The sequence below is a fragment of the Melopsittacus undulatus genome, chromosome 2, assembly GCF_012275295.1.
Source record: "Melopsittacus undulatus isolate bMelUnd1 chromosome 2, bMelUnd1.mat.Z, whole genome shotgun sequence".
Classification (NCBI taxonomy): domain Eukaryota; kingdom Metazoa; phylum Chordata; class Aves; order Psittaciformes; family Psittaculidae; genus Melopsittacus; species Melopsittacus undulatus.
This window is the reverse complement of record NC_047528.1, coordinates 43,136,860-43,161,693: the sequence shown is the minus strand read 5'-3', so window position 1 is coordinate 43,161,693 and position 24,834 is coordinate 43,136,860. Positions and strand designations below refer to the sequence as shown.

Below are 24,834 nucleotides of genomic sequence, written 5' to 3'. Positions count from 1 at the left end.
GACACCATCTCCTGCCTGCTGTTTGATCCTTATGTCCCAATGCCTCTGCAGAGGCATGCCAGGCATTCCAGGAAAGTTTTTATCTGTTTCATCCTGGCTCCAGCCTTTCTGCAAAAGCAGCCTCCATCCTACACAGGCTACTGTGTTATAGCTTGGACCTTTTAAACATCTGTTACCTCCTGCAGTCACATTTTACTTCTCAGCTCCCCTTAGCTGCAGCGGACTGTTACCCCTCCAGACCCTTTCTTCTAACTCTCTGCAGTCTCACTCTCTCTTCCCCTTCTCAGTACTATGGAATTAAACATTTTCCATGCCTGAAGAGTTCGCAACATCATCCCATAAATTTCAACTAAACCTCAGGCATTACTAGATCACAAATAATTTTTGAAGTATTTGTTCACTGACTTAGGTATCCAACTTCAACAGAAATCTGCTAAACAAATAAGTTTAACCTTCTTACACAGAAAACATATTCCTTTTAGCAGCTTATTCAGACAAATAAGCTCCCTTATAAGCTATTTTTGGTTGAGAGAAAATATATTCATCCCAACAGAGCTTGTTCTCTAACAGGTCACTTTCCAGTTACATACACTTTTTGAAGCAGTGGAAGTCATGCCTTTGAAAGGGTTCTGGCTTTATCCTGGATTCATTTAAAAAAGTTTCACATGTCAACTGTTAGATGCATTTTCTTGCTTTTGATTTCTCTTTCATGTGTTTACCCTTTATGCTCTTTGTATTGTCTATTCACATTTTCTCAATAAAAATCAATCTAAAGCTAAGAAAGATAAATAACAGGGATTCGCCACATTCCTGTGCAGTTCGCTGGCTGCACGATAAACTCACTCAATGAATTTCAGGCTCCAGCGGTTCTCTTTAAAGCTCAAAACCCAATAATCTTATATCGCTCATGTGAAAATTCTCTAAACATCCTCCTACCTAAGAAGCAGGTTGATTGTGCCAGGGCTAAAAGCACCTCCTGGCAGTGGATGTCCACTCACTCCAGCTTATGATAATTAACAGTATATCCATTATATTGATAATTGTTTCTTTATTTTATATGACGTTAAATATTTTTTCTGAAGCTTACTAAAAAGTGTCGTGTTTTTACATGTGAATACTCCATCTTTATCAAGTGCACCTTATTAAAACCTGTCCTTTCCCACCTAAGGATATGTGACCATTGAAGACACCAGGCCTTGTCTATGCTGGAATGTCACCATGGATTAGTTTGCCTGCTTTATTTGCAGAGACTTACCTATATCAAATTTAAATGCACCCGTGCAACTCTGCTGTGTCGGCCTAAGACACTTTCCTTGTTAATCATTGCATCCACAACTTTACGCTTGTTTGAATTAGCTGCTCAGCATTCTGAGCATTTATCATGCAGCGCAATGTTAAATCACTCAGGTCTGTAATTTTCAGCATGCTGTGGCATGTTTACCAGAAACTACAGGAATCCTGGGACTGAGGTCAAGCGAGCAGATTCCTGGGAGCCTCCCGTCCCACCAGCACCGCTTCCCAGCTGTTCTTTTGCAGCCCTGTAAAGCACAGCACCAAAGCTCCACGATTTGGAGAGTTGCTGGTGCAAGCCGGGCACCAGGCACACGCTTTCATCTGTGGATTTGACCCCTCCGTTCCATGCATCAGGACAAGTTCTCCCATCAGGCATCATTAAGCAAGTGCCCCCACACATAGCACTCAAGGGGCTTGGGGGCTTATCACAGTCCTTTTTCCTTTGTCACCCTCAAAGCTACAGTCACATGGGCTATGAACATCCCACCTGATCCAATAGGCAATACTTTGGGCCAGAAGTGAGGCACCTGCACATCAGGAGGACAGCAAGGGAGCCAAGGGGCAATGCCAGGCACCAGACCGCTACTAGGTACCTGCTGCTGCAGCCTGATGGACTCGAGGCAGTGGGCAAGCGGGGGGCAGGAGTTTTCTCTGGAACACGTTCCCATTTGTTGTATCGTATTCTGGAGTACAACACAAAAAGGGACATGGGGAACAGCACAGAGGAAGGCTCAAAAGGATTAACAAGATTAAACCGGCTGCTTTATTTAATTCAGCACAGCGAAACCTGAACAAGATAGGTTTATAAGAGGAAACAAGAGCCCTTGAACTCAGCCCTCTCCTGCAAGGGCACCGCGTTTCCCCTCAGAAAGGCAGCGCGGAAACCAAAACTTCCTCGGCACCCCCAGGCCCCCCGGCCTTACCCATGGCCGGGTCTTTGGTAGCCGCCGCCGGCAGAGCCGTGAAGGGGCCGCGGCTCCCGCCCGCCCTCCAGGGGAGCGCTGCAAAAGCGCGCACCGCCTCCCCTGTGCCGGGCGGCGGCTTGGCCTCGTCGGCTTGCCGTAGCGGGGCTGGTGGGGGGCTGCCGCCGCCGCCGCCTGCGGTACTTCCGTGCTGGCGGGGCCGGGCCGCCGCGATGGCACAGCACGGGCCGAGTGTCACACTGTCCCTCACGCTGCCCATCACCTGCCACATCTGCCTGGGCAAGGTAACGGCGGCGCCGCTGCCCTTCCCTCTCAGCCCCCGCCTCCGGGCGGCCCGGTCGTGGGTAAGGGAGGGGGGGCGTAGGGCCGGCGGCTGCTCGGGGCGCCCCTTTGTGGGGCACGCAGCCCTGACCCCACTGGGTTTATCTCTTCTGAGAGCCTGCGGTTCCGTGTTGGGATGAGTTGAGGTGTGGAGTCCCTTCTCCGAGGAGGGGTCTCCTCGGGTGGTGAGGGTCCCAGCCTCGGGAAGGAGGGAATCCCGCCTCCCGGGGGGACAGTTCCTGGCTGCGGGCGAGATTTATTGCCAGCACTGGGATAGTTGGAAGCGTGTCCCCCGTTTCCTAGCTGCTGTTAGAAGGGGCTGGGGGCCCGAAGTCCTGTCCGCGCTGACATGCGGGTGCGTGGCTCCAGGGTGGAGGTTTTGGGCTTTTTTTTCGGTTCCGGTATCAGCAGGATAATCTCTTGAAATGCTAGGTGGGTTTGTATTTAAGCATGGGGCCGTGTGGTAGAGGACAAGTGGAACAAAGAGATGTGTGACCAAGGGGATTTAAAAAGTATTGAACAAAACTGCAAGAATCTGGAGAAAAGTTTCCGTTTCCTATTTCTGACCCTTTCTCGGCCCCTTTCTCTCCTCCCTTGGGAAGCAGAGGGCTCTTATTAGCCTGTTAGTCTCTAAAAGCCCCAGAGCTAATTTCATAGCTGTCACTAATTGCTTCTCAAATTCTTTGCTCATTCCCCAGTACTTGTGGGTTTTGTTCTTTTTTTTTCCCCCTTGCTCTCCAGAACAAAATAAACCTCTTAAACCACAATTATTACAATAGAAGAAATAGCCTTTTATGTTTGTACTCTGACATTTACTGTCCAGTTAGTTTCTACCTCATGTTGCCTTTACTCCCACACCTTTTCTGCTTTAGATAACAAAAGAATGGACACATTTGCTACAGAAAGTATGTGTAGTGCTGGTAGTGAAAGTCATTGGACGTCTCCTTTTTCTCAACTATCTTAGCTCTGAGAAAGAGTTACCATAATTAGTCATTTTGTGGGTTTTCTGTGGAAGCTGAGCAAGACTTCTGGGCTATGGTCCTGTTATCTCTTCTATTTATCTGTTTAATGAGAAAAGGGGGAGAACACAAATTTACTGTATCAAGAGTGGATACTCTTGAAAAAGAGGAGAGCAAAATCATACTGACACCTCATTTGCTATTTGAATCTGATCCTAGTTGCTTTCTAATCTAAACACTTGATAGTTTTGTTAGGTATTCACTCATATTTGGCTATAAAGCCACTGGGTTATTTCAAGCCACTGTTTCACACTTCCACTTATCTTCTGGAGTTGGCCAGGAATAGATGTTCCTGACTTTGTACTGGAAGAGATTTCCATGCTCTACTCACTTGGCATCTTGTACTAAGGTAATATGTTAACATTATGTAAGTGAATCTGCTGGTGATATCTGTGATAAAGTATTTGACTACTTTCCTTTTTAGATGGATTATGTTGTTTAAATTTCGCAAATGTGACAGCTCTGTCTGTCGGGGTTTTTTAATATGTATCTTTGTCTCTAGTTTGGTACTTCACTGAAAAACTTTATCAGAGAAAGCTCTTCTCAAGAGTAAGGTTAGAGGGAAAAAATATTTTTTATTTAAAAAATTAAGGGAAAAATCTTGCTGGTTTTGCCCTGTCTTGTAGGGGGTAGCAGAAAGTGTTGTGGAGGGTTGACAGGTTCTAATATTTGTGTGGTTTATAGCAGAGGCTTCAAACTGAGTAGGAGGCCCACCCTAGAGTCATAGAATTATAGAATATTTAGGGTTGGAAAGGTTGGGCAGGGATACCTCACACTAGACTGTGTTGCCCAAGACTCCAGCCAACTTGGCCTTGAACACTGCCAGGGTTGGAGCATTTACCATTTTCTTGGGCAGCCTGTTCCAGTGCCTCACCACCCTCACAGTAAAAACTTCTCTTCCTAATATCTAACCTGAACTTTCCCTGTTTAAGTTTAAAACCCATTCTCCCTTGTCCTATTGCTACAGTCTTTGATGAAGAGTCAAAATGTACTTCTTGCTATCTTTGCAAAATTTGCAAAGAACTGACTACAAAATGGGAACTATTCACTGTTCTTAGTGGTAAAGGAATAAAAAGAGAGATTGAAGAGAAACTGATTCAATAATGCCAACCACTCACTGTTTTTAATGAAGCAGAAATCTTGGGGGGGAAAGAGAGGAGGAGTATTAGCCCATTTTGTTAGTGTGAACAGTGTTGCCAAGACATACAAATAACCATTTATAAGCAGAGTTCATTGCCTGGATAAATTTCATGTTTCTTACCTGAATATTCTTTTAACACAGTCTGTTTGTAATGTCTGTATTCATAATTAGCAATCAGATCAGAAGCCACCTGCATCAGGCTTGTTAGGTTCACTCGTCCTAGGATGGCTGAAGGTCTCTCCTGTAGGTTTTGGTGTTGACAGTTTGTTTAGGCTTCAGCACACACACTTAGGATGTCTGTGGATGCATTCACTAATACTAGTGTACCAGCTTGAACATGCACCTGCTCCTCCATTAACGCTGCTTGAAGGTCCAGAAGTGCCTTCAAAGCAGCATAGATGTGTATAGGATTTGATTTTGATCTGCATAGCAATTGACTTGTGGGGGGGGGGAATTAGGAAATAGCTTAGAACCACCTAGCTAATCAAGCCTTCTCAAGTAAGCCATAGTGTTTCCAGACATTATGGTTGATAAAGGAGCTCAAACTGTGCTGTAATTCAAGTGAAATGCTTTTTTAGTAATGAGTATGTCCCGACCCTCCACCTCTGGGGCTTGTCACAGTCAGTGGCTCAGGGACTGAGTGAAGGGCAGCAGTGTCCCCAGCCATTGTGTGACCTTTCAATACCAGCTTCTGCTGTTGCGCGATTTGCTTTGTGTGGGCCCTGAGATATCAAAAGTATAAACCTCAGCCCTGAAATTAAACTTGTAAAGGTGTGTAAATCAGAAGCACTATACTCTGGAGAGTAATAAATGTGACTTACTGTTTTGCTAGAGATAAGGAATAATCATTCACTTGCAAGGAGTGTGCTTCCGTGTCAATTTTGGGGTAACTGAGAGTCTCTTGCTCCTCCTGCGCTCCTGAAATGTCTTTTCCTGTTTGGATTATTTCACATTATTCTGCTCTGTGTCTTGTCATCGTCATCCATATAACTATTCTGGGGCTGCCTCTGAGTCAGAAAGAAGTTTAGCTAGAGAAAAAGTTGGGGCTTTTTTTCCTCTAGCTGCTAGTGGGAAAGTTAGAGAATGCTCTTTTCTGGCAAAGAAAAGCAGTAAAGAGCAAGGTTTTATATATGTAATTGAAATTGTAATACTTAAACTTTCCCAAAACATTGGTGTGCTAATGCTTGCATTAATCACCAAAAAAAAAAGCCGCCTTAATTAGAGGTGAAATTGTGCAGGCACTTGGAGAAATTGTTTAATCTCTCTCTATTCACACCTTTGGTAACTTGAGTTTCTGTTTGTGTATAGATAAATCCTTTGGCTCCCAGGACTGTTGTATGGGAGGTTTTAAAAACACTGTGAATTGTGTTATGAGACAGAGGCATAAATAGTAAATTGGAGAACAGGTTGGTAGATCTGGGCCTTGGCTCAGATACATGTGTATTTCACTGGTAAAATGGTTGGGTTTTAACATGTGCAACACTGATGATATAGGTATGATTACTACAGGACGCATCTAACCTGTTTTCCCAAGTGGTTATTGGCTGTCCTTTCCAGTTGCTTGCTTATTCCTGCCAATATTTTATTTTTCCTTTTTAGTTTGACTGCATTACTAATAGAATGGAAGAGGAAGATCTTGGATAGGATGAGGACTTCTTTTAAAGTTGAAAGGATTCTCTTCAACTTGGGCTTTAAGTGCAACATGGTAGAATCTAAAGTACTAAATACTGATACTTCTGTGTCTCAAAACACATTTCTTAGACACGTTTCTTAGGGGTGGAGGAAAACCAAATAATTATTTCTAAGACCCTGAACATAGATACTAATGTTAAGTCTTAAGAGATTTGAGAGTGCGTATTACAGTAAGATGTAACAGAAGCTGCAGCAAAGCATAGATAGAGAGCAAAGTCGTTTTATCTCTGTATCATATTTAGTCCCTGTATGCATGCTTACTTTCAAACAGAGCTTATAGTTAAATGACAAGAGAGAATAATTCATTGTCATTAATATTTTCTAAAAGTTTGTTTACCCTTCTGTTTTGGAAGGGAAGGGGAGGGAAAGCTTCTTGAAAGGATCTGTGTCTGATTGGAATATTTAATCCTTCAGTTAGCTGCCCTGTTCTCGGGTAATGACTTATTTAGTAGCAATGCATATCTAGCAGGAGGCTTGAATTAGTGATTGCTGGTTCATGTTTCTGCTCTGTGGTTTTGGCCCTTACCCTCTTTAAAGCTGATTTCCATGAGGCTGATTATGTGCAGGCCAATCTGTAACAATATCTGTTTCAGTGACACCTCTTCCAAGGCAAAGTGCTGGCTGTTGCCAGGAGCAATCCCTCTTTGCCTCGCTTTTGGAAATTGGTTAATGGATGTCTTTTGGTCCCCTTCAACAAGGGAGGCAAATGCATTTCACTAGAGCTGCATTTCCTGGAGATTGTGGAGGGAAGTGAGGGTGCATATATACTGTGTATTAATGAGCTCTTGGAATCAAGACCTTAGTTTTGCAAAAACTGTGATACCATTGGTGCCTTCAATAGTAGGGAGGTTTGGTGTTGTGAGTCAGGAGGTCACAACTAGCTAGCCCTGTGAAACAAGAGTCTTTTTCCTACAAGACCGAACTTTCACTGACTGATGGAGTAGTATATTTTCATATTCTGTTACCTGAAAGAGTTTTAAAGTACTCATAGTATCTTTCTGTTTGTTTTCATTTTTTCCCCCTTAATACTAAAAGGTACGTCACCCTGTCATCTGTGTCAACAGCCATGTATTCTGTTCTATTTGTATTGAAGTGTGGCTGAAGAACAATAATCAGTGCCCAGCTTGCAGGATTCCCATCACGCCTGAAAATCCTTGCAAGGAAATTATAGGTAAGGATAACTCTAGGCTTTGAAATAACTTTCTGGTATTTACTGCCGGAGGAAATTCTTTTGAGTCCAAAGATATCTGGGTATTTTTTTCCTCTGTGTGTTTTTTACCAGCATCTACTGACTTGAAATCTTTCCAGAAGCATACATAATAGCTACAAGGTAAAAATTCCAAAGATGACGTGTATATTAATGGCTAGATTATTCAAAGGCAGCAAGTGCCCTATGGCTTTGATGATTGCTTTCTAAATCTTGGTTGGACAGTAAAAAAATACTCCACGCCTCATGCTTGAAGTATTATAAGTATGCTTTGCAACCTGTCTACCTAAGAGGGTCGTGTTTAGCTGAGAAATAGCATATTTAAATCCAGAATCTTGAGTAGGTGGTCTTTTTCCTTCCCTCAATTTTTTTTTGTTGTTTGGGTTTTTTTTTGGCATTTCTTCCCTTGTGCTTTAGTTTTCAGAAGATGTCTTTATAGCACAGAAATAAGACAAAGGTGCAATACCTGAGTGAGGGCCCCACCTTCCCCAGAGCTAGGAAATATTGTGGTCTTTATTTGGCATAAAATGTCAGCTCTTTTATTTGGTTCTGAGAGAAAAATATATATGAACAGCCTCACTTTAGAAACTCACCCTGTCTTGTACTAATTAAATATATGCTTGATTTCCCCAACCCACTCCTCCCTCTTAGCTCTGTTTTAATAGATGGTCTTTAATAAGACAGGATTTTGTCAAGGAAAATACAAAGTTAAAAAATTCAAAAGTTTTCTGCTGTGGGGCAGGATTTTGACTTCCAAACATCACTAGTAGATACTCCCATTTAACCTGTTCTGAAAATGAAATTACTTTAAATCTTCTGTGGTCATAGATTATAGAATCATAGAATAGTTAGGGTTGGAAAGGACCTTAAGATCATCTAGTTCCAACCCCCTGCCATGGGCAGGGACACCTCACACTAAAACATGTCACCAAAGGCTCTGTCCAACCTGGCCTTGAACACCATCAGGGATGAAGAGTTGACAGCTTCCTTGGGTTACCCATTCCGGTGCCTCACCACCCTAACAGTAAAGAATTTCCTCCTTATATCCAATCTGAACTTCCCCTGTTTTAACCCATTACCCTCTGTCCTGTTACTACAGTCCCTAGTGAAGAGTCCCTCCCCAGCGTCCTTTTAGGCCCCTTTCAGATACTGGAAGGCTGCTAGGAGGACTCCACACAACCTTCTCCAGGTTGAACAGCCCCAGCTTTCTCAGCCTGTCTTCATACGGGAGGTGCTCCAGTCCCCTGATTATCCTCGTGGCCCTCCTCTGGACTTGTTCCAACAGTTCCATGTCCTTTTTATGTTGAGGACACCAGAACTGCACACAATACTCCAAGTGAGGTCTCAGGAGAGCAGAGTAGAGGGGCAGGATCACCTCCTTCAACCTGCTGGTCACACTGCTTTTGATGCAGCCCAGGATACAATTGGCCTTCTGGGCTGCGAATGCACACTGAAGCCAGCTCATGTTTATTTTCTCATCGACCAGCACCCCCAAATCCTTCTCTTCAGGGCTGCTCTGAATCTCTTCTCTGCCCAACCTGTAGCTGTGCCTGGGATTGCTCTGACCCAGGTGTAGGACCTTGCACTTGGCATGGTTAAACTTCATGAGGTTGACATCAGCCCACCTCACAAGCATGTCAAGGTCCCTCTGAATGGCATTCCTTCCCTCTAGCATTATCAACAGAACCACACAGCTTGGTGTCATCGGCAAACTTGCTGAGGGCACACTCAATCCCACTGTCCATGTCACCAACAAAGATATTGAATCAGACTGGTCCCAACACTGATCCCTGAGGGACACCACTTGTTACGGGTCTCTAACTGGACATTGAGCCATTGACCACAATGATTGGTCCAATATTACCTGTATTTGTAGTTGCTAATATGAAAAGCAATATAAAGTGAATGCCTAGTATTGAATTGACTGAAAAACAAAAAATACTAGTGTTTCTTTCATCCATGCTGCTTTAGGAGGAACAAGTGAAAGTGATCCTGTCTTTAGCCCGACAGTCAGAAAACACCTACGGAAAACAAGGCTTGAATTGCTCCACAAAGAATATGAGGTAAGGACATGGGGAGTGTTGTGACTTTCCAGGTGAACTGCAGCTGTTGAATTACTGCATACAACTGGTCTTTTTGCATTGAGTCCTGTTGCTTTTAATTTGAGTAAAAGTTTATACTAGAATTACATGAAACTCGGCTGCTTTAAAATCCTGGTTTCTTGCTAAGGTTATGAGGGAGCGTTTGCTGGTGTTTGAAGTGGTCTTGCTAAAGACAAGATGTTATTCTTTATATGCTATAAGTAGCCAGGCACAGACAATGATATAGTTTTGTGGGAATTCCACCCCCAGGTGGTATGGGATGGTTTTCTTTATGCAGATTGGGCACTGGGGGCTTTTTGTTTTGTCTTCGATACAAATGCAAACACTTCCTGAATTAATTCCATGTTGCTCAGGGATACTAAATTCCTTCTTAAAGAATATTGCCTACTGTAACCTTCTGGCATAGGTTAATTTTTATCATTGTTGGTTTTTTGTTTCCTGAAAATAAGTACTTGGAAGTTTATCTCCACTTTCCTGCTGGAAAAAATATTCTCTTAGGAACAAGGTGAAAAGGTGTTAATAAGGAATATATTTAGTTTGTTTTCTCATCTCTTGTTTCCTTAGTAGCAGCAATGTGAAGACATCCCATATTTTGTAAGGAAACCTGTCTCAGGGAGGAGAATGGGAGAAAAGAAACAGACACTGTATATATCCTTAAGACTGGGGAAGTAAGGGCTGTCTTTTATGATGATTGCCTATAGCTCAACTTCTTTCATCCTCTATAAAAGGAGGAGTCAGTAAAAAGAGTTTTCCTGTCTTTCTATTGAATCAACTCAGATAGGCATAGGATAACATAAATGTCTTCAAAAACCCTAAATTTAAAATTATTGTTCTCCTGTTGGTGGTAATGGTGGTGGGGAAGCCTGGTTATTTGTGCAAATATGCCTGGGATTTATGTAAATGCTGTATATGGCCTCCTTTAGTAATCTGACCTTGCACAACTCACATATTTAAGTTGGTGAACAGTGTAGAAGACATGTTTTCAGGATAAATTCTTTTTTTTATCCCTTTAATAAGAGGCTTTTGAAGGTTTGTGCTTCTCTGTGGTTTCAGAATGATATGGCTAAGAGCTTTGTTCTTTGCATTTTGAGAGTCTTTCCTAAGATGCTACTACTTTAGCATAGCTGGAACAGCCTCTTCCAGACAGTGTTCTGCCCATTTTGAATTTTGAGGCTTGCAGTATCCGAACATGTGATATTTCAGAATGATATGAGAAACATTCTCAAATAACAGCAAATGAGTCAGCAGAAGACAACCTTAAGAGCACTCTTAATACAGGAAATCCTCCCACAGAGTGCCCTAATAATAGATTCATGTTGCTTGAATGCTTTGAAGCTTTTGGTCTGCCCGCTGGTTTGTTCAGGGTCCTTTATGTAGTAAAGGGATTCCCTTCACTAAAACCTTCACTGTGCTTGAGTGTGCAGGTTGATTAAAATCCTGCCTAGAGCACAATACATAAACATACTTAGATATATGTGTAAGTGAAGGCATACACCTGGGCTTGCCAGAACCCGTGTTTCTGAAGTGCTGTGGGAACTTGCCAGTATTATTTAATTAATCTCATGCATTATTTTAATTCCTGTGAATTTCTGACACCTTTAGGATGAAATAGAATCCCTGCAAAAAGAAGTGGAAGATCTGAGAGGTAAAAATCTCAGTTTACAGACACAGCTGAAATCTCTTCTGGATCCTATGGCATCAGCTTTGTCTTGCCAAAATGAGGAAACTAGCCAGTCAGCAAATGAAGCAAGGACCAGTGGCCCAGACACCCCAGAGGAATGGAGCAAAAAGCTGAAAGCTGCCAATGATATGTATGAAAAAGTGATGGATAACATGAGAAAGCTAAAGGAGGTGACAAATACATCTCTTCAGCTACCTTGTACTGTAACTGTTTTATGTTAGTTAAACGGGAGTGCGAACTAGCATGACCTTTGGGTACTTCATAGATCCAGAAGAAAGAGTTAAAAATTGAATTCCAGTGACTGCTGGTGTATCATAGTATTTCCATAAAGCCTTCACAAGTGTCAGATGTTATTGCTTGTTCTAGTGAGTCTTGTATGTGACTCTTCTTCAACTTCTCTGTCACTCTGTGGCTGGGTAATTGGATTATAGTAGCACTTGTCACCAGTATTGATGACCAGATTTTTCAGGCTTGCAATAATCTATATAATATATCTATTTTACAACTTTCAGTGGCCAAACACAGTGCAGTTGACTGAGGTAGATTTTGCACTATTGCCCTCCCTGCTAGCCAATATTTTTGGTGCAATTTGCTGAGACAGAGTAACTTGACCCTTTGACTGAAAATAGACAAGCTTCAGCATTTTATGACCAGAAGATCCTTTACTGGAAACCTGCGGCTTTTTTATACATCTTGGATTTAATATAGGAGAAAACTTGATACTGCAGAAGGACTGATGGAGGAGATAGTCATGTAAAAATAAGTCTAAACAAAAATATCTTGCAAAATCTACCTGCAGTCACAAGAAGATCACCTCAAACATTGAAGAAGAGTGACATTTCAAGATTAATTTGAAAAGCAAGATGGAAAGAACTGGACTTGCATTTATTCATAATGCTGCCTTTATTTCTTCTGTTAACAATCCTGATTTGCCTCCTGCAAAACCAAAGCATTATGTGTTGGAAGTCTCAGTTTGTTTGTTTGAAAAGCAAGAGCTCTTTCCCCTATACACTCAACCTGGAACCAGAAACCTTATCCTAAAGTACCTGACTCAGGAGCTTCAGCCACCCATATGTTCCCAGTGAAATAGGGTCTAAAACCAGACTGAGTCAAGAAATAGCAGTCACCTTTGTCATTTAATGTCCCAGAGCAGAAACTCACAAAGTAGGCATTATTACTGAGTGGAGTTGTAACAAGTATGGAAGTGGTGATAGGAGCCCTGTAATAGAAATACTAGGCAAAGTACACTCATAAATAATACAGAACTCGTTGATCTAGATGTTGTGCTGCAAGTGGTAATCCCTTGCAGGTTACAAGTTTGGAGGGTAGAGCACCCTCAGGAAGGACACCAAAGAGGTTCAGTCCTGCCTTGCCATTTGCCAGGTGGAGGATGCCCTACCCACCAACTCTATGCAAGTCGTGCAATTTTCTATTAGATTACGAGTCTGGGGAAACTGTGTCTCTAAAAAGAGAGAAAGGTCTTGTCCATGCTCTCAAATGGTTTCATGCTCCTTTGGTACTGAGGTATCCTGGATTCCTACTCATTGCTCTCAGGACAGTTTTTTTGTGCTTTTATTTTCAAATACCAAATGATTGACACATCACCCAGGCACCCAAGTCCTGGGCTCACCCTTCCCATTCCTTCTTTATCAGAACTCTCTATTTACTCCTTCTGCCCCTAGGAATATTATGGTGTTGAGGGTGGTGGTGGTTTAGTTTTGGTTTGGTTTTACTGCTCCATTCTCTTTACCCTCCCTACTCTCTTTGTCCCACCTGGAGAAGTTGATAGGGTTGTCTGTATAAGCATTTAAGGTTTTCTGCCTCTCGCACTGTTTGATCCTTCTGAAAAAGTACATTTCACTCCTGAGCCCAGTTGCATGGTTCCTGCTTCGTAGCTAATTCTAGATCATACTTTCATTATGCAGTGGAAACTGCATCTAATTGAGGCTGTGGATTACAAGTCCTGGACTGGTGATTCTGTTTTCAGCATACAGAGATTGAGCCGACTATGAATTGCAGAGTATTTTCTACTTGTTAGGGTTGTGACAGTGATTGTTCTGAAACACAGAGGCACGAAAACTTGTTTTTATATGAAGTGTCTTGTTAAGGGTGTTTGCTGAACTAAGAAGGAATTGACCTCAATTCAAGGAGTAAGAAGGGTTGAGTATCAGGAGTCTTAATCACAACATTCTGGAAGAAAGTGAAGGACTGCAAATAGCTTGTTGTAATGGATTTACATCCACAGGATAACTGTGCTTTAAAAACAAGTCAAAAAACACAAAGTAATCTTACTCTAATTTGGAGTGGGGGAAGCTGTTCAACATTAGTTTTGCTGATACCTGCATATTGTAATGTTAATGTACTTAACGTATTTAGTCACGTGGAAAAAACAACATGGAATTGCCATTAGTACATCTCCTTAATGACTTTCTGTGCTAACTAACATAGCTGTGTTTATTTCCCTAGATAGGACACTTGTGATGTATTTTGGGAATATAAATAAAAAATGCCTGTTCACAATTCAGTTTTGCAAGCCATTTCCCATGATGGTTTTTAAGTGGTGTCCCTGTCTGAAGGCTGTTTCCTGCCTTCACATTTCTAGTTCTGTCTCTTTAAAAAGGAGAAACAGCTTGTCCTATAAATATTAGAAGTAATTTCTGGTTTACTCTATACTTATTTTCTTTCCTTTTCTTTTCCTTAGGCAAATAAGAAACTGAGCATGGAAAACAATAGCCTTTTAAGAGAGAATTTGCGACTAAAAGCTGAAGTTGATAATAGATCACCCCAAAAGTATGTGAATATTTTAAAAGCTACTGTATTTTATTTATAGACTGTTCAACTGTTGTAGATCTTTAACCTAAATCTGTGGTGGTGTACATGGTGTTACATATGTGGATTTTGAAATGTTTACCCTCATAGACTTGGGTGACAAATGTAACTTACAGAATAGCACCAAATGGGTGACAAATGCAACTTACAGAGTAGCAGCAAATCTACAGTGAAGGAGTATGACATGACTACAAGTGTTAATCCGTGTGTTATCTGGCCAATATTGAAGGACTGGATTCATTAGTTGCATTCTATAATTAACTTATTTTTGGGTTTGGGTTATTTCTAAGCATAGTATAAGGTCAAAGTAGGTCTGTTACTAACTGCACATGTTCTGGTTGTTTGTGTTTGGTTTTGGTTTGTTTTTCCTTTTGTGGCCTTCAGGGTTTGTTATGTGGACTTAAGATCCCTGTTCAAGGGAATTCCCTGGTAGCTTTGTGTCTGGGCAGGATACGTAGAATCAAGCTTCTGCAGCATGAGACCATCATTCTCAGAATGGACACCTGTGTTTAATACTCTTAAACAGTTAAAACATCCATGACAGCAACCTCAAAAAGCAAACACTTTGCTGTGTTTTGGAAGTGAAGCAACATGTTCATGTTTTTAAGTTGTGTTTCTTTCTTTCTTTGGTTTTCTACCTTTTTTTTCTCTCATTGGTTTAGAACTTAGAAAGTTAAGAGCAGCACTGGCCAAAGGTTTACATGGTGCTTTTGAGGAAGAGGGTTGGGGACACCAGTGTAATGTCAGAAGAGAGCTCTCTGGATTTTGTTCTAGTTTACAACTGACTTGCTGGAAGATGAAATTCGTACTTACAGAGAGCTTGCTTGCTGTACTGCTTGTCATTTGAGACCACAGGGAAGAAGATGCATGATCTTTGTGCTCTGCTGTTGAAGGCATAAAAGTACATTCTGCCCTGAACTACTCTAATAAGGCAGATAGAGCCCTATTTAAGATCTTGGCAGTGGAGGGAGCATTAATGGCATGGAATGTCTTTCTCCATAAGATTCAAGATTGAGTTGGCAACGATGGCAAACTTGAAAAGTAAATAGATGTAACTAAATACATTCTAGAAAAGAAGAGACCAGGTGATCTAACTTGATTTTTATTTTACTGATGTCAGGTAAACTCCACGGTGGAGAGAATTCTGTTTCTTCTAGATTTACTATTCTTTTGTTCAGAAAACTTAGATATCAGAGGGGAGGGGGTGTGAAGAACTAGTCTTTGTTGCAAGCTAATTATTTTGCCATCTTTTGCCAGTGTGGCCTAAACACTAGCCAGCCACTTCATTCTTTAGAAGCACAGATATAGGAAATGTTAGAAATTGGACAGTTTTGATGCACATGTCAAACTTGAAACAGTTCTTCTGAATTCAGTCACGTCCATCAGGTGGTAGGAAGTCTCTGTCATCTTAGTGTTATTAGCAGATTTTATAAATTAACTTTCATCCTTGTAGCCATTAGTCCAGCTAGTATCTAGACCAGATGTAATATTGAGACATTTTTTAAATGTTCTTCCAGTTCTGATGGCAAACTTTGTTAATACCTAAAAGATCTTCAACTAGGCTTCATACAATGAACATGGGTTGCAGTAAACGTTTTCTTACCTTGCTTATGAAATTGAAATTGAAGGCATAAACATCAGAACGTGACAGTGTCACTATAATTAAGCTTTTCTGTGCAGGTACACTGATTTGCCAGTACAGTTGTTTCAGCGTACTTTATTCAGAATTGCTCAGAAGGTAATTTTGGGGAAGAGTTTCTGAATTGCTCTCTAGTGCAGTTTTAAATAGCTATTGAATTGGATCTTTGTAATTTTGTGTCATTACCATTATTTCATTTGTCATATGTTTCTCAGCTTCAGGTTTTCAGGTATAGATTCATGCTTAACTGGTTGGGTAACTAAAACTTGTATCAGATTATTTTAGAAAGGTTTTGTCAGTATTCAATTCTCTTACCCCAAATATACTTCATTTTGTGCATAATGACACTGAAGCTAAGTATCACAACCTAAATTATTTTAGTAGGCTTTGCTTTACAGCAAAGGAAATGCTGATGGCAGGTGAATGATCCCTTTGTAACACAGACTCTACTTCTGACCTCATAGGAAAAAATTTAATTGCCTTTCTTCACTGGTCAATAAAAATTTTCCTTTTATCATAGTCTTGAGTTATTTTTCTTTGTTCACATCCATTAAAATCTGCTGAAAAATGTCATGTATGTCAATAAAATTGACATTGCAGCCATGTCGGAGATTTTGACACAAATTTTTAATTGATGATGCTGATTGATTAGATTTGTATTTTTTTTCTCTTCTTTCTGAAACATTTTCAAGACTAGATCTTCACCAGAATACCATACCATTGTATAGTTGGGACATAGGTCTGAAAAGCAAACAGGTGTAAGTTTCTTGCTCTGATTCTTACCAATGACCAGCATTAGTCTCCCATTTCTCCAGAAAATAGACTGATTGTTTGGAGGTATTGGTTGTTCTTTGTTTGCTTTTTCTCCTGAGAAATCTTTAGTGACTTCTGTTTTCTTGATGCAGAACAGGAAAACTTCTAAAACTTAAGTTTTAGAGGATGATATAGCCCTATTACTTCCAGCTCTACTTAAAATAGAAAACTCTTAGGTCTATTGGCAAGGCACAATGGATCTAAAAGCATGGATCTAAAAGCATTTTTGGCAAAGGGATGTTTGCTTTTTACCTGAAGGAAAATAACTAGCACGTCCATCTACTCCAGGGTATAGTGTATTTTATGAATGGTTAGATTCAAATTAGCTTCAACCAGACTTCTAGGCTTCCTAGGAGTCATTTCCCTAAATATTTAATTTCTTCTGCCAGTTAAAATCCCAGTATGAAAAGCTATCTGTAACATGCAGAAAATAGTTGTGTTATCTCTTTTCTCTGGTTTTATGAGTGGTTTTGTTGTTGTTGTTTTTAGGGTGGTGTTGGGTTTTTTTCTCTTCCTCAGATTTACTATTTATCTTTGTGACTTCAGGTGCCTGCACACTGAAATCTAAGGCTGCTGACTTTTCATGTCATTCTGTACAATATTCAATTTTTATCTAACTAGAATATTTCCACTCATGCCAGACTATTTGATTCAGTCTGCATTTCAGTGAGTCTGAAAATATACTTCTGGTAACCACTGCCCTGAGTGCAGGGGATAAGAATGCTGCTGTCTTCCTTGATAGAAACCTGGGCTACTTTCTCACCTCCTCACAAGGTTGCTCTCCCAGAGGACTGACCGTTTTCAAAGACCAGCTGCAGTGTGGCCTTAAAAGTGAATAGGAGAAAATGCTGTATAGTAGCCTTCAAGACAGCTTTAGGTTCTTGAGTCATAATGTTAAATCCTGAGGAAGCTCCCGTTCCAGACACGAAGAGCTAAATCTTAAGTGGGTGGGTAAGAACATTCAGGTCACACTTCTGGTCATGTGGGTTTTCTGGTGGTTTGATTTGTTTTGGTGGGTTTTCTTCTTAGTAATTCTGAAGTAATCCCTTTCTGTCCTATACTATTGACCAATCTTGTATATATATAATCTGTCTTTCTTACGTAGAAGACCAGTGCAGCTTCACTGAGAGATATTAAAAACTTTTGAGAAGCTTTGCATGTTTGTCTGAATTCACCCAATTCTCTAAGTGAAAGGAAATGCTTGCACAAAGAATGTACCTGGCTTGGCTATTCTGTTCAAATCCTGCTGCTCTTCAGTAATCCAACAAACAGTAAAAATCAGTCTTATTCGTGTGATTTGAAGGAGGTGGATTTCTCTGAAGGCCATGCATCTTCAGATTAGTTTGTACTCTCTGAACTGTGTGATAAAAGGGATTTACTGGCCAGCATTTGCTTATATTGAAAATAATCTGTTCTTTTACAAGCTTAAAAAAATAGTTATAGCAAGTGTTTTTATTACTTTCTTCAAGAAGAAGCCATTGTACACTTCTGTCAGGCAACTTAATCTGCCAGTTCAGGATGGAAAGCACTTTTTCAGTGGAACCAAATTCCATTACAGAGTGATAGCTGAAGGCCAGCAGTCATGTAAAGGTCCTTAGGCTATCTAAAGTGTCACTAGGTGTTTGTGTTGAAGAACCAAATCCCACCTGAAATGTCTTTCACTTATGACTGACCACTACTTTCTGTGGAAAAGCTTTCGGTTTTCTATGGAAAATCATAGAATCATAGAATAGTTAGGATTGGAAAGGACCTCAAGATCATCTAGTTCCACCCCCCTGCCATGGGCAAGGACACCTCACACTAAACCATATCACCCAAGGCTTCATCCAACCTGGTCTTGAACACTGCCAGGGATGGAGCATTCACTACCTCCCTGGGCAACCCATTCCAGTACCTCACCACCCTAACAGTAAAGAATTTCTTCCTTATATCAAGTCTAAACCTCTGCTGTTTAAGTTTCAACCCATTACCCCTTGTCCTATCACTACAGTCCCTAACTAATAGTCCCTCCCCAGCATCCCTGTAGGCCCCCTTCAGATACTGGAAGGCTGCTATGACGTCTCCCCGCAGCCTTCTCTTCTCCAGGCTGAACAGCCCCAACTTTCTCAGCCTGTCTTCATATGGGAGGTGCTCCAGTTCCCTACTTGAAACAAGTGCAATGAGATACAAACTCATTGTTTAAGTGGCACAACTAAAGAACAAGACCCCTAACACTCAAAAGACATTAGTCAGGCATGAGGATATGAAATGTGCTTTTTACCACCTGTATACTGAATATCTTAACTTCTCCTTAAGAATGTATCAATTTGTTACGATTTGTGAAGTGGTACATATCCTTTGGGGAAAAAGTAGTTTATCTAGAGTGTGAGGTCAAACTTTAATTTATTTTCATGTAACTGTACTGCACTCTAGTATTACTAGCATCAGGGCATAACTTTTTTGGCTATGACACGGCTCCCTGTACACCTGAGGGGAAGAGGGGATCTCTTAGAACAATGGTTTGGTTTGGGGAGATGGGGAAGATTCTGACTTCTTTAACCAAAATATATATGTCTCTTAAGCTCTCTGCTGACCTGCCAGATCAGTCGCTAAAACACCTATGTCATCCTCTGGTCTGGAGTAATTGGTTTAAATATGTGCATTGTAATACAGCTGTCTTAAGTATCCATGTCCTTGAAAATTTGGGAAATAAATACATGCAAGTCTCAATGCAGAAACAGGAAGTCACTACTGTTCTGGTGCTTCACTACAGAGGTTACTGCTTGTAGGCAGTATGTCATATGCTCCATTTCTGAAAACCAGAATTCCTAAGCATATCCCTCTGCAACAATTAACATATTAGTGATGCTATTTGGCTTTGAACAACATACTGTATTTTTATAACCTGAGGACACTTGTTATAAAAGTTGCACTTGAGAAGACAGTGCTTCTTCCTTATAAGCAAGTCTCAGTCTGTCACTAATGCTATTTGCATTAAATAAACATATTACACCATTCTTCCATTAAAAAGGAATTGCCAGGTATGCATATAAATGTAAACATGTTTAATTTTTATGTCAAAGTGTCTGATAGAGCAGACTCCAGAAAATCTTGCTTATTTTACATAAACATTTGTCTCCATCTCTCACTTGGTTATTAAGCTAAATTGTATTTTTTATCATCTTTATATCCTTTATTAAGCATTATAAAGTTCGTTCCTGTAAGGTTGTGTGAACAAATCTGTTAGAGAAATACTTACAAATTACCCTAGAAAGCAGGAACTGTTTTGCTTGTGCCCTGCTATGCTACAGAGGCTCCTTCAGTATCTTAAACCAAAACCTGAGTTCATTTTGCTGAAGGAGGGAATAAGCCAAAATGTGTTGTATATGAGGATGCTTCCATTGTAACTCACTTCCCCTGAAAACATAATTGCATTTGCAAGCTGTCTGTGATTCTGCTTTTGTCTATGCTCATGGAGGAGAGGGAGAAGTCCTGTGCACTTTTTCTCCCATTTCCCTCTTGCATGCAACCAGAAATGGAGAAACTGCTATAATCAATGGAGAAAACTTACCCATAGAGTGAGCAAATGAAATATGGTTTGTATTTATTTTTATGAAGACAAAAGTAATTGGGTGGAAGTAGTGCAGAGGTGGGGGGATCCTTGCCTTGACAGAGTTCAAATCGAGCCAGCTTCTTTTAGGGGAAAAAGAATCTTACCAAGTGAACACTTCTAAATACAAAACTTGTACCTTGATATTCCATGTGTCCAAAGCAGTGAGTGACACACACCAAACTGTGTGAAGCTTATGCTGGTCTGATTTAAAAGTGGTCTAATAGCAGTGCTGTGAAAGAACTGACTTAGGCTGTTGTGTGAATTTTACCCACCACTGAACCATCTACACCAAAATCTCCAAAGTCCTTTCAATATGCAGAAGCAGTTGAATGGTGAAATATGTCATATGTGCCCAGTTTGTCTGGGGCTTGTGATACCCTCTACTACTTTCCTGGACTGCCTCCTTAATTGTATTGTAATTGTCAGCATAGAGTTGTTTCCTACTGCTTTGGGCTCAGAAGCAAACAAAATACAGAAACAAAATACAGTTTGATTCCTTGCTGGAAATGCCTGCATAGATTCATGGGTATTTTGTCAGCATAGTCATAGGCCACAGGTACACCACAGGTGCACGCACTCTGCAGCACAGTTTTAAGAGTTGCAGTGAGAGCATTTTGCAAAGAGGTGAGGGGAATGGGATGGGGCAAATGGAATTGGGAGTTCCCTGTGACTCTGAAGGAGGGGTAGACAGACAGACAAAGAAACAGAGCGGAAATACCAGGCAGTGTTTGTGCTGGAAGAGTGAATATAAACTTATGCTGTAACGTGGAGGTTAGCATAAGCCCACATAAAGAATTGTCACTTCTTTTCTTTGTGATATAAAACTTTACGTGTCAGAGTTGTAGGGTGGCTGCAGGTTCTTCCCTCCTTCCTAATAATACCAGAACTTTAATTGTTTTTTCTCTCAGTAAATTGAAAGCCTCGGATGGAGCAGGAAATTCCCTGGTGCCTGCCTGTCAGTGACAGGTTAGAATTAGTCAGGGCATATAGCTGAAACCTTCACCTGCCCTCTGGGGAAGGTCACTCTTGAAAGCTGGTGAAGGATGGGGGGAAGGCAAGTCCATATCTTGGCAGTTGAAAATGTGCTGAAGCTGGAAGCATCGCGAACTCACAAGTTTCACAAACCACAAGTGGCAGGTTTTTTTGTATTGGAGTCAAGAAATTAGATTGTTGCAGTTGTAAAGCTCAAAAAACAAGTAGCTCTGGAGCTGGTGGAAGTACCATCCACATGATGGCTGAGGAAAAGCTGTATATCTAACAGGAATATAATTGAAATGGTCTGCATAAGTATTTAAACCACCTCAAAGGACTGTTGCAGTTTCTGAATTTCATATTGGCATTTTATATTTGACAAGGTGACATTGTGTAAGAAATGTATTGTAAAACATGGCTGTACTGTAGGAAAATGATTGAATGTAAATATTTCAAGATGTGGACCACTGTTCAAATGTTATCATAAATCTTTGCCATTGTTTTAGGGGATAATTCTTCATGCATATTTGAATTGAATTGATAGAACCAGCCCCTTGAAGGGTAATGTGCTTGTTATTGCCTTACTACCACTAATAGTTTAATTTTGGCTTTTTGAGTATTCACCTCCACCTGTACATTATATGTGATGATTTTGTTATTTTTTTCTTCATAACTAGCAGAGAAAAGTTTTGACTTTTGTTTTTGAATTAACACAGTGTTTAATAGCTTTTGTTCTTTCTTGAAATGAGCTCACAGAGCACCATGAGGATGCCTTTTTCTATCTTAATATTTTCTCTCTTTTTTTGTTTCTTGCAGGTATGGTAGGTTTACAGTAGCTGCACTTCAGTCCAAAGTAGAGCAAAGTGAACGTGAAATGAACCGTCTAAAAAAGGCACTGGAAAGAAGTGATAAATACATAGAAGAAATTGAGTGTCAGCTTTTACAGCTGCAAAATGCAGCCAAAGGAACACAGACAGTGAGCACTGTTAGTGAGAGAGCACTTTCCGCAGATGCTAAAGGAGTTGAGAGCAGTGAAGATGCAACATGTTTGAAAGCCCAAGTTGAGGAAGAAAAAGCTTTGACTACGAATCAAAGTCCTGACAGTCTTGAACAGCTGACAAGTAGTGAAACTAGTTTAAGCTCTTCTAGTCAAGAGGGTTCAAATGGCTCAGATACCCAGTGTGCCTCAAAGAAAGAACTGTTTCCAAGATGTCATGGGGTTCTCCTGGATGAAAATACTACAAATATGGATGCCTGCTTAGAAGAGCAGTGGAATAAAATTGAAGAATGTACCCCATATAAGGATGAAGAACTTTATGATCTTCCACCACCGTGCACTCCTTTTCTGTCTCTCAGTCGCCTTCAGTTGAACACTCCTGACGGGAAAGAAAACGCAAGGAAACCATCAGCATTCCTGAGAAAATTGAAATTTGAAGAGTTTTGTGGTACTTCAGATGATTGCAGCAAAGATGCTCCTGAACACAGCACAAGCAGCTGTAATAACGAAAAGAAGCTAAACTGTTTTACTACAGGAAAATCAGGGTTTTGGGGGCCCTGCCCCACAAATTTTGCCGAGAACTTAGATTTTGATGAATCAGAGCAAAATTCAGTAGCTGGTCAGTCAGATGAGACATCAGCAAAGTCCAGCGATAAAACAAGTTCTTGCTTACCTAAGAGGTTGCATACACTCTGCTCTTCTGAAATGAATCGCACAAGAACCTCTAGCGAGGCATCTATGGATGCTGCCTACCTCGATAAAATTTCTGAGTTGGACTCAATGATGTCCGAGTCAGACAACAGCAAGAGTCCATGCTATAATTTCAAGTCCTCTGATCTTGATAATTCTTCAAAGTCAACAGAGTTCTCTAAGCTTCTGAATGGATCTGAAAAGAAACTGGAAGAGATGAATGAGGAACAGAGTATGAAGTGTCCAGAGACAAGCAATCCAGCAGTTGACAGAGCTGGCTGGAAACCTGCTGTGTTTTCCATGCTCTCCCCATCTGAGCTGGATATGAATGACCACTTTCCACTGTTTACAGGCCAGAACACAGTGGCTAGTGATATCAAACCTCCAGACTGTTCATTTCAAAGAGACTTTTCTCAGAGTTCACTATTCAGTAACTCACAAAGATTGTTTGAGGAGCAAAAGTTTGGTTCCTGCTTTTTAAAGATGCCATCTGACCTGCACAATCAGCTTAATTCTCCTTGGGTGTCTTCGTTTATAGCTGAAAGGAAAAATAAAAATGTCAGTCAGTCAACCAAGAGGAAAATTCAAAGCAGCCTTTCCAGTGCTAGTCCATCAAAAACCACCAAAAACTGATTCTGCTTGGAAAGTGAACTTGACTCAAAGTCATCAACCTGCAAATGTTTAATATTTACAGGTGAACTTAATGACTTCCATGCAATCCAATCTATGTGAAATCTGAACAGTCCCTTCCCCATTACAAGCTTTTTCCTAGGCAAGAACCAGTTCAAATTCTTTTCTTTGGCTGGGCATTTTATTCGTTTGGGGGTGGGTTTTTGGATTTTAAGTTTTCACGTTACATCATCTTCCAATTGTGGACACAGCTTATGGTTCCCTTGAGCAGGACAGCTGCAAGTGATCTTGTCAAATCATTTCTGTAAGAATTTATTTTAAAGGTTACGTTTCCCATTCCTAAAGATTGTCTTTTGCGTGTAAGGCAGCTAGTGGCTATATATCCTATGGATTCATGGAACTGCTATAAAACAATATCACTTTTGCCATAAAACTCGCCTCCCAGAGGAAATGTTGCTGCTTGGACTGTTTCATAGCACTGTGCTGTACTGAAACTTTGCTTTATGTGGGTGTAAGGTAGCAACCTCTTTCTTTTCAGGGTTACAGCACTTAAGTTAAAAAACATCTCTTCATGAACACTGCAAACACAGCTTGTGTCTTTTGAAGTTAAGCACAATTTTTAATTTAGTTCTCAAAAAGCATTGTTATTCTAAATGTGCTCAGTATGCCTGTATAGACCATAAAAATGGGTTTGTATGCTAATGATTTGTTTACCTAATGTGCACTGAACATTTTACATTAATACTGTACCATTTTACATTAATACTGCATGCTTTTCTATGTGAATTGAATAAAACATGATATAAGCACTGTAATCCTTGATGTCGCCTCAAATATTGAATTAGGAGAAAAAGAATGGGGAAACTTTTTACTTTTTTTTTTCCTTTTCTTTCTTTATTTTTTTTGTAATTTGGAAACTAGATATTTAAGTTTTGTAAAACACAAATGTAAGCTTATTCACAAGAAAAAAATCAAACCTCCCTTCCTCCTCCTTGTTAGACATATTACCATTCCAGTGTCAGCATCGATACAGTTGATGGAAATGGCTTTCGGCCTCTTTGGAGGTGACTCTTCCATAAAGTATTGCATAGGTCAACATAATGTGATGGCCTACTACAGGCAGGAGACCTAATTAAGCAGCAGAGCAAAATTGGTTTCTTTGCATTATTGTGTTTAAGTTTTTTTAAGGGCATATTTAATTGCAAGATGTGGGTTTTTCTTTCTATATAGGCCTCTGATGGCATTTCTTAGAAACAGACATCCTTGCTTCATCAATACCTATGATATGAAAAA

General features: G+C 40.5%; 1 protein-coding gene across 1 annotated transcript; it reads left to right on the top strand.

Annotated features, from left to right (window-relative positions):
- Nucleotides 1-2,372: 2,372 nt before the first annotated feature.
- OBI1 (ORC ubiquitin ligase 1) lies at nt 2,373-24,356 on the top strand. Its single transcript, XM_034060200.1, has 6 exons — nt 2,373-2,500; nt 7,425-7,560; nt 9,568-9,659; nt 11,301-11,549; nt 14,081-14,169; nt 22,041-24,356. The coding sequence occupies exons 1-6, from the start codon at nt 2,429-2,431 to the stop codon at nt 23,542-23,544; spliced, it is 2,142 nt and encodes a 713-aa protein (XP_033916091.1). The 5' UTR covers nt 2,373-2,428; the 3' UTR covers nt 23,545-24,356.
- Nucleotides 24,357-24,834: the final 478 nt, after the last annotated feature.